General features: G+C 37.1%; 1 protein-coding gene across 4 annotated transcripts in view; it reads right to left on the bottom strand.

Annotated features, from left to right (window-relative positions):
- The window catches only part of SPAST (spastin), a 34516-nt gene that overhangs the window by 8780 nt on the left and 12771 nt on the right, over positions 1 to 12965 (bottom strand). For all 4 annotated transcript variants that reach the window (XM_084284692.1, XM_084284694.1, XM_084284693.1 and 1 more), the window contains 9 exons: positions 8495 to 8682; positions 7582 to 7715; positions 7189 to 7282; positions 4228 to 4302; positions 2886 to 2957; positions 2301 to 2376; positions 1642 to 1733; positions 853 to 932; positions 11 to 53 (listed from right to left, as the gene is read on the bottom strand). In XM_084284692.1, the coding sequence (XP_084140818.1) occupies positions 11 to 53; positions 853 to 932; positions 1642 to 1733; positions 2301 to 2376; positions 2886 to 2957; positions 4228 to 4302; positions 7189 to 7282; positions 7582 to 7715; positions 8495 to 8682 (854 nt within the window). The remainder of the gene's footprint in view (positions 1 to 10; positions 54 to 852; positions 933 to 1641; positions 1734 to 2300; positions 2377 to 2885; positions 2958 to 4227; positions 4303 to 7188; positions 7283 to 7581; positions 7716 to 8494; positions 8683 to 12965) is intronic.

Here is a 12965-nt window from a genome sequence, read left to right as displayed (position 1 = left end):
AAATACTTACTTCCTCATTTGGTAAAGATACATATACCCGTTTAGTGAATCGTCTAGGAAAAAAACACATATATAAACACATGCACTTCTATTGTTTTGTGGTGCATACAGATCTAGCATTTGGTTTGATAGATATGTCAATTTCACTTACATAATCTAATTCTAGAGAGTACAACTACAAATTAAACAAATAACATGCATGAGCTGCTAGTGTCACCTTACTCTTCTTGAAGTCATGAAACTCCTTCCAAAGAGAAAACAATCTAAAGGTAAATATATCACTGACTATCAGCAAAAATAAATAAATAAATAAATGAAGCATCTCCTCACAGGAGGACTTTTGAATTATTAAAAATGCAATTCATGTGTTCAGACAGTGCCTATTTTCCTCAATCAAAAATGAAGAGAAGCAAATACGAGAATTTGCAGCAAAAAAAAGTCCTAAGGCAAATCTACAGCAAGATCTTCAACCACAGGTGACACTGAAAGTCCAATAATTGCACGGAAGAAATACTAGATTTCATTCATGACATTTCTTTCTTCAGCCTGTCATTAAGTTCCAAACATAAAAGAAGCAGTATGTAAGATACGTGAGAGTTAGAAAACGCTGAGTTAGTCTCCACAGGCACTGCTGTGTTAGACAACAGGAAGACTGCCATCCTTGCACAGATGTATCCCAAAAGAGAAGAGACAAGCACCTCCTTGAGAAGGTAAATAATTTTCTTTTGCCAAACAATTTTGCCTAATTAGTCCAAGACTTAGAACAAGCAGGATACTAAACATCAAAACCTGCTGTTCATAAAACAAGCATCATATGATTGCATTCAAAGAAGAGAAGAGACGTTTTGATACCTGAGAACAGCATCATCAAGCTCCTGTGGCCTGTTTGTTGCTCCCATCACAAGTATTCTGTCCTCTCCAGAAGACTGCACCTACATAACACAGAAAGGCAAGACAGCTTTCAGTTAACATCATTTAGTTAGTGACTTGTTATGCATTCAGTGCACTGATGGGATTTTACTGTTTTTAAAGGCAATTAACTTGGCTTTTATATAAATAATATTTTAAGGGCATAATAATAAAAAAGTAAAAAATTTTAATAAATTGTGTATACCAATGATCTGCACTAGTCTGTCTGAAATCATCACTTAAGTCTCACGTTACCCCTTAACAAAGTGCACTTTTATGATGCAGATCCCTTAGAGAAAAAAAAGGATACTAGTTAAAACTCATTTGATTCTCTTCTATTTACCAAAAAGAAACATGCAATTGCAAACAAAGATTCACCTCTGCCTAACCCTCCCAAGTGTCCTTGCTCTGTAAAATCATTTGTTCTCAAAGTTCCTTTATTATAGCCATTTGTTATCCTTTCCTCTCTTTTCTCTGTTCAACCCATTATTTCAGCTCCAGATTACCGTCTCCTACCTTTCAACTCAGACCAAATTTTCCAGAACATTGTAGTACGCAGGCAAAAAACTAACAGCAATAAAAAAAAGTTTGCCAGCCAAGGGGGTGGTGTGGGGACACTGGAGAAAAAAACAGCAGCTAAATAGAATTTGTGCTTCATCTGCAACCTCTACTGGCATCTACTATGTTGGCCAATTCTGCTAAATCAAGCAACACCTAGGACTATATACTTACGCCATCAAATTCTATTAAAAATTCTGTTTTTAGACGCCTACTGGCATCATGTTCACCTTCTCGTCTTTCACACAGAAGGCTATCGACTTCATCTAAAAAAACAACAGAAGAAATACACCTTAGTTATGCAGACAACACTGAAGTCTTCATAGCTCCTTAAGTTCTTTCACTAATATAGGGCTCCAGCAAGAAAGATCAAATTTTCTTTTTTCTGTAGGAGACAGACACATCTATCTTTAATATATAAGCAGACATTAAAAGCTTGTCTAATTTTCTGACTAGACTTACCATGCTGCTGTGCGTTGTCATTTAAATATGCAATACAAACCATAGATCAGATAAAAAAAATCCTGCTGGATAATAAACTGTAACTCAGGACAAGCAAAGCCTATTTTTATGTTTGAAGTTTAACATTAAAATGTTAAACTTCTGTAAAGGTAGTAAAGGCTGTGTGTTCGTGGTGCTATTTTTTCCCCTCTCAGCACTAAAATAGTAGCAATCTAACATGTTCTGTTGGAACTGATTAGCCAGCATATCATAACCAAGACCTTGCCTTTACACTACAGAATTACCCCAAGTAGTTCACCTGGCAATTCAAACTTAAGTCGTCAAAATGTTTAAGGAAGTACACAAAAGGTCAACAGCGTTTAACGTCTTACCAATAAAAATTATAGAAGGCTGAAGTTCTCTTGCCACTGCAAATAGAGCACGCACCAGTTTCTCGCCTTCACCCACCTGAAACAACAATAAACTGTTTTTTAGAAGGAGTTTAGAAAGCATTTATTAGAGGACCCCTAACACAAGGACTTCCAGAAAAAAAAATATGCTGACAAAACAAACACACTTAACCCACTAGTACATGCGTAGCTAGGTTACCAGTAGCTGAGTGTTATATACACTTTTTTTTTTGTCTTAAATATCACAACTTCACTTATGATTCCAGTTGGGACATCAAGAGGTTTTGGTACCTAAATCGTGAGAGATCTTAGACCATTATTTTCTTAAAAGAGAAGAAAAACCAACAACCACTCCTCCGTATCACAGCCAGTATCATCCTGAACTGCAAAAAAAGCCTTTGACACTGAGTTATCACAAGCACAAACCACTGTTTTTACTTCACAAGTCACTTCTCTAAGGACTTCATATTCACTATATGCAACCAGTTCAAAGACTTGTCAGTAGTCCTGGCCTTCTTAAGCCCCAACTATAGCACATGTGTTTTCAGATTAATTCAATTTACTTACATATTTTGAAGTTAGGCTTGCTGCACTTATATTGAAGAAAGTGGCATTGGATTCTGCAGCAACCGCTTTGGCCTAAGACAGAAAAGTACTTTTTAAAACATCAAATTGACGAGACCTCTGTAGCTCTCACTGATATTCTTAACAGTGCTTTGAAAACCCTTATTCCTTCAGAGGGAATACATTGTAGATGCTTCACAGAACTTCTGTACAGGCCACTTATAAATAGGAATAGGTAAGCAGCTGAACCACTATGGAATTTTCCAGACTGCCTTACACTTCTCTAATCATATCTCCACAGCCAACTACAACTTGCTTACTGAAGAATACCAGTCTCCAGCTTCTTTCAATGTATCATGAGAAGGCACTCAAAACTGTTTTGACTTATTTAGGGTGGTAATTTAGGATAGCAGTTGAATTGAGCCACATTAAAATTATTATTTTTTCCTCCTCATCCCATCTATACAAAAACTGCTGTCAGAGGAAAGCTAGAAAAAAGAATCAGTTCAGCCAGAATGCATTACCTTCTTCCTTAACAGCTTCACCATACTCAAGAAGTTATGGTTCCCTGGTTTTACTGGGCTTTTTTGGCAGGGGTGAGGTGAGGGTTGTGGGTTTTGTTTGTTTTGAACTGATTACCAATTGAGTTCCAATAGGTAAACCTAACGGAAGAGCCTAAGTGAGCCGCTCAGCATTCCTGCTCATGTGTTTCATAGCTTCAGCAAAGGCAGCGTGCAGCTGCAGCTTGCCACGTGATGCGGGAGGATGCGCCCAGCTCAGCTGCACCAGGACACACAGTGTTCCCTGGCTGCTACACAGCCATTTCACTCCAGCTCCCTCAACCCTGCACGTCAGGCTGTAAAACAAGGAGCCAGGCAGTTCTCCAGCACTTGCATTTTTCACACAGCGGTGTGGAAGGCAGACAACTCCTTTCTTGCTACTGTGCTCTCTCCCCAGTTCCAAAAAATACTCACATTTCTGCTATGTTTTAGTGGAGAGCAGACTATTTTTAAGTGCTGCTTTATACAAACAATTAACCATGTTACTTTCATTCTCTCTGAAAATGAAATTTAGACATTACATTTTTTCCACATACACAGCTGGAGGAGCTCTGCTAGAAGTTCTAACAGCTTTCACAGAGCAATGTACAGACATAACGCCAACAAGCTTCCCAGTTAAAGCACAATACATCTAAATTTTTCCATAAAAGATGGCACTTCAAGAGTAGTTCTAAATTACGCAACATAAAGGTTACTTGGAAAAACAAGTGCAGAAAAACTGAAGGCCACCCCACATGGTTACATTCTAAGCCCACCAACTCATGCATGCAGTAGAGTTTTCTCACCAGCATTGTCTTCCCATTTCCTGGTGGGCCAAACAGCAACAGTCCACGTGCAGGAGCTCTAAGTCCTGTAAATAACTTGAAAAAATACATAATCATAAATTACCTTGGAAGCGCTGAAGTGCTAGAGAAACTTAGCATAAATATATAAACACTTGGCTAGATCACTAAATGGAGAACTCGTGACGATGATTTTTATTTTTATTTTTTTTTGTAAAACTATGAAAAAATCTGAGTTTTATTAAATACCAAAGGAAATCCTGAAGTCTGTTTCTAAGCCTTACCAACATTAACAGTCTCCAATTAGCTTAAATCCTAGGATCGCAATTCTGCTTTATTAACAGTGATGATTGTTGCATCCAAAAGCAAGCCATTTAATCTCGGCTGGGGGATGACATAAAGAAATGCTGATATACCTTTATAAGAAAATGACTAAAGATTAAGGAATGGCTTACACTGGCAATGATAGCAACAGTTCTCCAGCTGTATGTATTTTTAGGGAATTTCTACATTTTATTACTAACTTGCCCTAATGCAGGTGCCTATCATCTCTCACACAACGGTTAAATTACACCATGATCATTCTGGGCATGGACACGCTGTGAAAGGAGCATAAGAGGCAGTAATATATTCCCAAAGACCAGCCTATCAGGCTAAAGCAACAAATTCCATGTAAAAATGTGAGGCAGTGTGCACGTGCAGGTGTGTAGTAGGAGGGTAAAAGCAGTGTTCCTATTAACTCCATATAGAAGAACCACTTCATCTTTTTTTTTTTTTTTTAAATGAAGATCTTGAAGACTTACGCCTTAACCTGAAGGTATTTAAAGTATTACTTCACCACCACCTACTCCCTCCAAATTCCACTGATAATCTCCTCACTCCCACTTCGCACTGGATTCATTTTTCCTACACTACGATATTGCACATATCATACCTCCCATCACAGAAAGCAAGTGCACGCTTTCTCACACAATGCTTCTGTTTTTTCTGTAGCCTGTTTTACCACTTTCAAGAGTTTCAGAGTTCTGTTTTTGGCTTCACGCTCATTCCTCCATTCTAGCTTCCAATAATTCCAATAAACAAAGAGAACAGACAGTATGGAGGCACTTATATATACACCATGTCTGAAGCCCACTGGCAACAGACACTCCTTTCCTCATTATCCAACATCAGAAATGGTTCCATTAACAATTTAGTGTTTCTATAACATGACTAACCAACATGGATTTTCTCTATTATTTCATTAAAAACAGCATTGCTTGTTGTGCTTGATCCCTAAAAACAGGGCACAGGAACATGTTAACATGGTAACTAATACATACCACCTGCACCAACGATTTATTCACCTGGATGACTCTGTATTTTTGCTTTCCATGCACCCCCTCCTCACTCTTTTTATTAGGAATTGTTCTTTCAGAGTTCTACCATTTTCAGATATTCCAGACCAAATTTACAACTCTCACCTTTATCTTCTCCTATACAGTTAAGCTACAACTGTTATTTATCACTGAGAAACACTAAGCTTTTGAAGTTTTTATTAATAGACTAATATTAAATATGGTCTGAACTAATTGCTACTGTTTTATTGGCATCTTATTGCTGAAATGGTTGCCATCACATCTCTAGCCAGCATATTCATTCACCTCAGTTTTTTCTCTCCTACAAAAATACTGTTAATTGGTTTGTTTAAACAAGAATGTTGAGGTTAAAACTAAAGTACTATTTAATTGATTAAATAACCCCCCTATAGTTGCCACATTTACCATGTTTACTTACAAGAAAAAAAAAGCCTTTTTTCCTCCAGGGAATGAAGTTTAAGAATTCATAGGATTCTCTGTACTTGTTATATCTCAACCTACACCAACATCGGATCCACTGCTAACTACACTATTATGAAAGAGATCTTACTGAAAACAGCAACTATTATTGAAAGAGTCATAACTATTCCAAGGCTCACATTTCAAAGTCCTTCCCACCCAGAGCTCATTGTACTGGCATTACTGAACAACCAACTTTACATACTAGAGCACTGTAATAACAGAGACAGTATAATGACATTTGCCTTCTGTGTGAGAACACCTGAGCATGCATATTTAATGCCAAAGCTTTTTTTCCCACGGGTCTGGTATTCCTCTGATGCAACGCCAGCTTTAAGTTTCTTCCTCACCACACTTCAAATCCAGAAACTGAATTACATGGAACAGGAAGAGCAGAGAGCAACTCCAGTCACCAGCCAATGTCACAAAAGACTCCCCAGAAACAAAGAACAAATGGCAATTTCACTTGAATAATCAGCGCTGCAGTAAAGCACTGCATGCAGTCTCTGCAAGAGTTTCTAGCAAGTGCAGCAACTATAGGAAACCACTAACTTCACACAAAAAAAGCTCAGAATTCCAATGTAATATAGGCTAGACCTCAATCCGAGTAGTCAAAGTAATTCGGGTACCACCTACAATAGATTAATCAAAAACCTAAATAACTAATCTCCACTCAGCCAAGTAAAAAGCAAATCTACCCTCAGATGTTATACACTTCAATATACTTGTTCACTGCTGTACTTCCTTGCATCCTTTCCTGCTGTGAATACGCTGTTCAGATTATCCAGAGAACTGACCACAATAAAAAATTAATATTTTCTAAATCTGATAATGCCATGAGGTAAGTCACCTATGCAATCTCCCATGTTTCACTCTTCCAGTTCTGAGCTTTGTCCTCTACACTTCCACACACACAGCTATAGTTATCTGGAACAGTCAGCCTCACCAATTTTCAGGTGGTTTTTGCTTGTTGTTGTTTGTTTGTTTTGAGTGGTGGGTGTTGAAGCTGTTCCTCGGTCACTTTCTGCTACACTGACTATAGATAACGACCATAACCAGAAAAGATAGTGTAACAGAATCACCACTTTGTGTGTTAAACAACAAATTTCATTGATTGTCAGAGCAATAACAATACCAAGCTGCTTACCTCAGGTCTAAGAGAAGGAAGGATAACAATTTCTTGCAAGGCTTGTTTAGCCAGTTCCTGTCCTGCGATATCATCAAATTTGACAGCTGGCCCACTAACAAAGAAATGGAATACTAATTAGGCTAACAATGAGATACTCTTTTCAGCTGCAGCTGACTAATTTAATGTATTTGACGATTTATAAAGAACTATTTTGAGGAAATCTACATCTTACACTGTTATGCATTTCAAAAAATAAGCATTTCATATGTGAATTTTCTTTCATTTTACAAGGTAACCAAAAAAAAAGAAACAAACAAGAAGTGCAATTTTTCCATTTCAAGAGCACCACGATTTTGTTGAATGAAAAACCGGTTTTCTGCTCTGAAAAAGACTACTGATCTTCAGACTTACCTATCAACAATTTCATTCAGGATAAGATTGGCAAGATTACTGTCCACATTTCTAAATATCTTCATGTCTTTCTTTTTTCGAGCAGCTGGGGTAGGAGTAGAAGGCTTATTTGTTCTGCTATTTTTAGGAACAGCCTTGGGGGGAGAAAAATAAAAAACAACTTAATACTTTTTAAGCACATTGTTTCAGATGCTAAATATCTACAAACGAGAATTTCTACTGCTGCAGTACTTTGACAGCAGGCCACTTAAAAGCCATCAGGTTATAGAAACAGTAACATGTAACCACATTGATGTTCTTGTCTGCACATTCTACTCTTTGTTCTACTTTACTGTAGGGGTAGGACAGGGTGGAAAAATAAGGAGGAAAAGGAAACAAATAGGGCAAAAGAAATACAGCATTTTTTCCTCTTACTAGTACAAAATTTACTTTTGTATTTCAACCATAATTTAAATTACATTTACTTTTCTATATGGTTGCAATACAACCTAGGCATGCATGTTTTGGAGAAGGAACATGTGGGCAAAAATCTATAGTTCTGGACCAAGAGATTACTGCCTCCCTTCCCTCCATCTTCTACATAACCGGGAGTAACATTTATTTTTATCCCAGCTCAGTTTTCCTCAGCTTCCTATGCAATTTTCAGAACAAAGTATTAACGCTTCTACTGTCATTACAACTCAACTCCACTTGCCCACCTGGCCACCCAATGCCCCCGATTTCTAAAATCCACTGTGCAGCCTACTTCAAAAGGCTTGTCCAAAAATTTAGGGTTTTAGTCATTTGTTTTTCCTTAAAATCTTGTTGCTATCACACCACTGCAATGCTGCCACAAAAGCAATAAATGCAGGGTTTGTTCTTGATTTTACATCAGCTCCCCCAGTATATAGCGCTCTATCTGTTGTCACCATACCTTGTGAGTTGAAGTTGTAGGGTTTGCTGCTGGTCTAGACGCAGGAGCAGTCGATACCCCACTGTAGCTAGGTGTTCTGTGGTGACCCGCAAGGCCTGTGGATCCAGTTTTTGCAACAGTTTTTGAACGTGGAAGGGAATTACTTGTGTGTGTTAAGGGATCCTTCTTTTTTGGAACTGCTCCACTTTCTATAAAGAAAACCAAACGTTATTAGAGCATTTTTTAGCATTTGTACCTTCACCATCAATCCTAACTTGAAGATAGTGCTGTTGACAGATAGTACACTATCACACCAGAATAATACAAATTTTTGAAGAGGTTTCTTACTTTCAAGGATATATTAATTGTAACTTCATCCTAAAGTTTTGTATTATTTTTTTTAAGGAGCTCTCAAAACCCAGCTTACAAAAGCTAGGGACACCCAAGTTGTGTAGCAAGGAAAGAATAGCATCTCTCTCTTAAGACAGAAGTCATTAAAATGCCAGCCAGAAGATTTTTCTTCCCCAGAATTTCTATAAACAATCACTATAATAAAACAGCAAATTTCAAGCTGTTTGAGACTCAGACTGTTTGTTCATTAAGTGATGTTAGCAGGCTAGTTACTTCAGGCACTAGCTAACACTGTCCAGCACCTTCCACGCACACAAGTTTTACTGTGGAACTTGAAGTTGGGAAAATTAAAATAGCTATACCTGGAAGCAACTATTGAAAGCTTTTGCTTACAATTTTGTTTCACTTCAGCAATCTCAAGTAGTAAACTTGAATGGACGGCTTCCCTTCCTACACTTCAAATAAAGTTTTAAGATTTTACACCACCGAACTGAAACATCACCACTCATTCCATTCATACTTATACTTGCTCCAACCTCTGTGATGGAGCAGGAAGGTTTTTCATTCTTTCATCTGGGGACCTGTAATTTAACGTACTGGCCACAGGCGATCAAGCTACCGAAGGCCATTTTTGGTCTAGAGCAAATGAAGTGGCCTGATTTCTATGTTCTCCACCTGGGATACATGATGCAATAAGGTCCATTCGCTCAGAACTGGCAAGTGTAGAACATCGAGAGGTAAGAAGCAAGCACACAGCCTGGTCAGGCGAATTGTTCATGATTTGAGTGCACCATCTGATTGTCTTTTTGTGTGCTGGGAGCACAGTACTGGACTCTGTACAGTACTGTTGTCTGCAGTGAAAACTGTAAACACTGCCTTATTTTATATCCTTTAAAAGGGATTAAGAAACCTCATGATTAGATTGAGAAATATGGCAGAGGTAAGGAAGCTCAGGACTGACTTTAGGTACAAGTTTCTTCAGTATGATTTTAGAAATCTGAAACTCAATTGGTCTTGTTAAACAACTGGCCAAAAACTGATTTTTAAGGTGACTAACACCTCTATGAAGAATTTTTTGTTTACAAAATTGCAGTTTAGTGAAAAATACTTTAAAGTAGAAAGCCATACCACTTTGACAGTTGCTTAAAAATTCAAGTAAAAATGCTTCAAAGAGTTACCATAAAAAGGCAAATTAGTTTTTACCATGTTTTCAGCCTCTTTAAACAAAGTCATATATTACCACAAGCAAATCCTTACAGTCTGCAGTTGTCCATGTGATGGATTACTTGGCTAACAATCTTCTAAAACCTTCTCTCAGTAACAAATCTACCCCTTTGGAGAGTTAAAGAAACTCTGCAGGGGTTATCATCAATAATGCAGATGCATCAATACACAAAACACAGGGGAACTTGAAGAATACATTTAACTATTATCTTACAGGTCTGATGTTACTTCTTCCAAGAAGCAGCTACTTGACCAAATCACACACAGATTTGGAGCTGATAAATTCACTTAGCTGTTCCTGCACAGTAATTTCCAAGTCAAAAGCTCTTCAAATTGGGCATGCTTAGTAACTCAAGTTCAAAACACAGCTTATTAATCTGTTAAAAACCCCAGCTGCTTTTGACTTGCCCAATTTAATCAAAAGAAGGCTTTTTTTTTTTAAGGTTCCATTTGCACAGCTGGTGTGAAGTCAACATGGGAAGGCTTCAAGAAGCTAAAATAACTTCTCTCTTAACTCCTTCACCCTAACATGTTGCTCAATTATCACCCTTTTCCAGAACTTTCCCCACCTATTAAGAAGAATACAGGCACACATTGCCATTTTTAGTATCACACAAATTGCACAGATAAGGAGTAATTCAGGAAGCTGGAAACACAGGAAGAACAAAAAAGGGTAAACAAAATTTTCAAAGCAAATTATAATTTCTTTCTCCCAAAAAGGGAAGTGTGAAAGGTTTAAAAATAAGTGATTGTTTTCTCTACTTGTACCTGCAGGAATCAAACCCACTAAGCTCACATATATTCTGTGGTCAATCCTACAGGGGAACACAGAAAGAAATGCTGAAGAACTGGACTTGAACACAGGAGTTTAGTTTCGACTCCATAGGCATTCTCTGCTTTATAAACAAATACTCAGTGAAGGGGTAAATAAAAAAGCATGATCAAACTTTTTCAAAATGAAAGGCTACCTAAGATTACTGATTTATGAAGTGTGAGGTGTTTAATAATATATGTATGTCAGTTGTCAGACTGATGGCCCCTACAGCTTCATTACATAAAATGTCTTCTCCTTATTTTTCAGCTACATACTTTTAAAGCTAATATATGCTGCAAGAGGCCATAAAACCTTTGTAGTATCTCTAGCAGCCTTTCACCACGTTTCACTATTTCATATAAAATTGTAAAGAAGGCCCTAGAGATCACAAAAAGAGAGCATTGTATTTCAAGTGTATTTAAATCATTAAACAATTCTATTGTTTTTGTAAATAGTAAAACTATTGCTTTACAAGGGAGAGTAATCAGAGATTGAACATTTTACTTTTACTCTCCCATTCTTGACTGGACAGAGTAATTTACTTTAAGACTTCTGGCAAACGCCACTAGATCATACAGAAATCACTCTCTGATCCTGAAAACAGCCCTGCAATCTTAATCCTCCATCCAAATATATATACACATCAGAAGTCACAAACAAGCAAAGAGCATAATTTTTGGTGAGGTTTTCTGCTGGTTAAATTGTGATAAGCTGCAGACGTACATGCCTAATTCCAAGCTCCCTTACAGAAAGAAACATTAAAATTCATTTACTATATTTAACTGTTTTTAAAGACAAACCAAGGATATATTTGAACAACTTTAACAGAAGGTTGGTTATACTACACCCCTGGAAACAAAGAAATAATCAGGGAAACCCAATGATCTCTTGAGGTCCCTTCCAACCCGTACATTTCTGTGATTCTGTGAAGCATGCAGCTCTAGCTTATTTAATCAAGATAACAGTATGCTCCGCATTTCTAAAAGCAATCCAGTTATATTTTCTTTTATGTATCTAAAACCTATTAACACCTGTCTAAATGAAGAAGTTTCTGCTGTTTTTCAAGTCCTTAAACATCAAAAACAAAAAGTTAGCATAAAAATGAGCAGCAGCAATTCCAACACTGCAGAACAGTTTCCAGCCTTTAGTTGTGATACCTTGAAAATCATCAGGGAATATTCCTCAGGAATTCCCTGCATATGGCTATTGATAACATACAGAGTGACTAAGAAAGTTTCCTTTGTGGTCTGTGGACCCCAAGTTGGAAAAAAAAAAAAACAGACTGGACTAGAAATGTACGTATATATAAAATTAAGAAGTATAGCTACATGTTTTCTGCAAATACTGCATAGCAAAATTCATGCAGCAATTCCAAGCCAATATTATACAGGATTGACATTTACAATATCACCCAAAATAATAATTTCTTCTAAGATAGCATTCAGATTTTTCAAGTATTCAAGTAATAAAAAAACATAGAACTTCAGCAGCTAACAAGAACCTGTTCCATATTTTGAATGGTAGTGTAACTACACCACTCAGTGTAGTTACATACAGTAACTACACTCATACAGTTGTCTTCCTTTCTCAGTTGGCAGAGCCATGTCAGCCAAACATCTACTACCAAGTTATGGTGTTAAAACCAATTTTATTGCTATTTGTTTTCCTGTTTTGGGAAACTCCTTAAAAAAAAAAAAACTAAGTATTAATTGCTGAATTTTTGCAACAACTCAAAAAATGTTGCCAATATATGCACACCATTAGGGAGATACTAGCAAATCTTACCAAGTGAAAACTAAAATAAACACTAGTTATTTGTGCCAAACTAACTTCATCATAAAGAGAAATATCACACCTTTGCTGACTGCATATCATGCTGAGATTTATGGGTGAAATGTAAAATGGTATACTGGAATTACTCCAACACTAACAATCTTGTATTGCCTTTGGCAAGATTGGTATAATCTTCTGCACCTCACTTAAAAACAACAACACTAAAAACAAACACACACAACACAAAGGAAAACAAGCATGTCTGAAGAAAGAGATCCAGCTAAATTGTTTTACGTCTGATTCAAGACAGCTAGTTTTACATCTGATTCA

This window comes from Netta rufina (genome assembly GCF_964035555.1).
Source record: "Netta rufina genome assembly, chromosome: 3".
In the NCBI taxonomy this organism is placed as follows: domain Eukaryota; kingdom Metazoa; phylum Chordata; class Aves; order Anseriformes; family Anatidae; genus Netta; species Netta rufina.
This window is presented reverse-complemented; position numbering and strand designations above follow the sequence as displayed.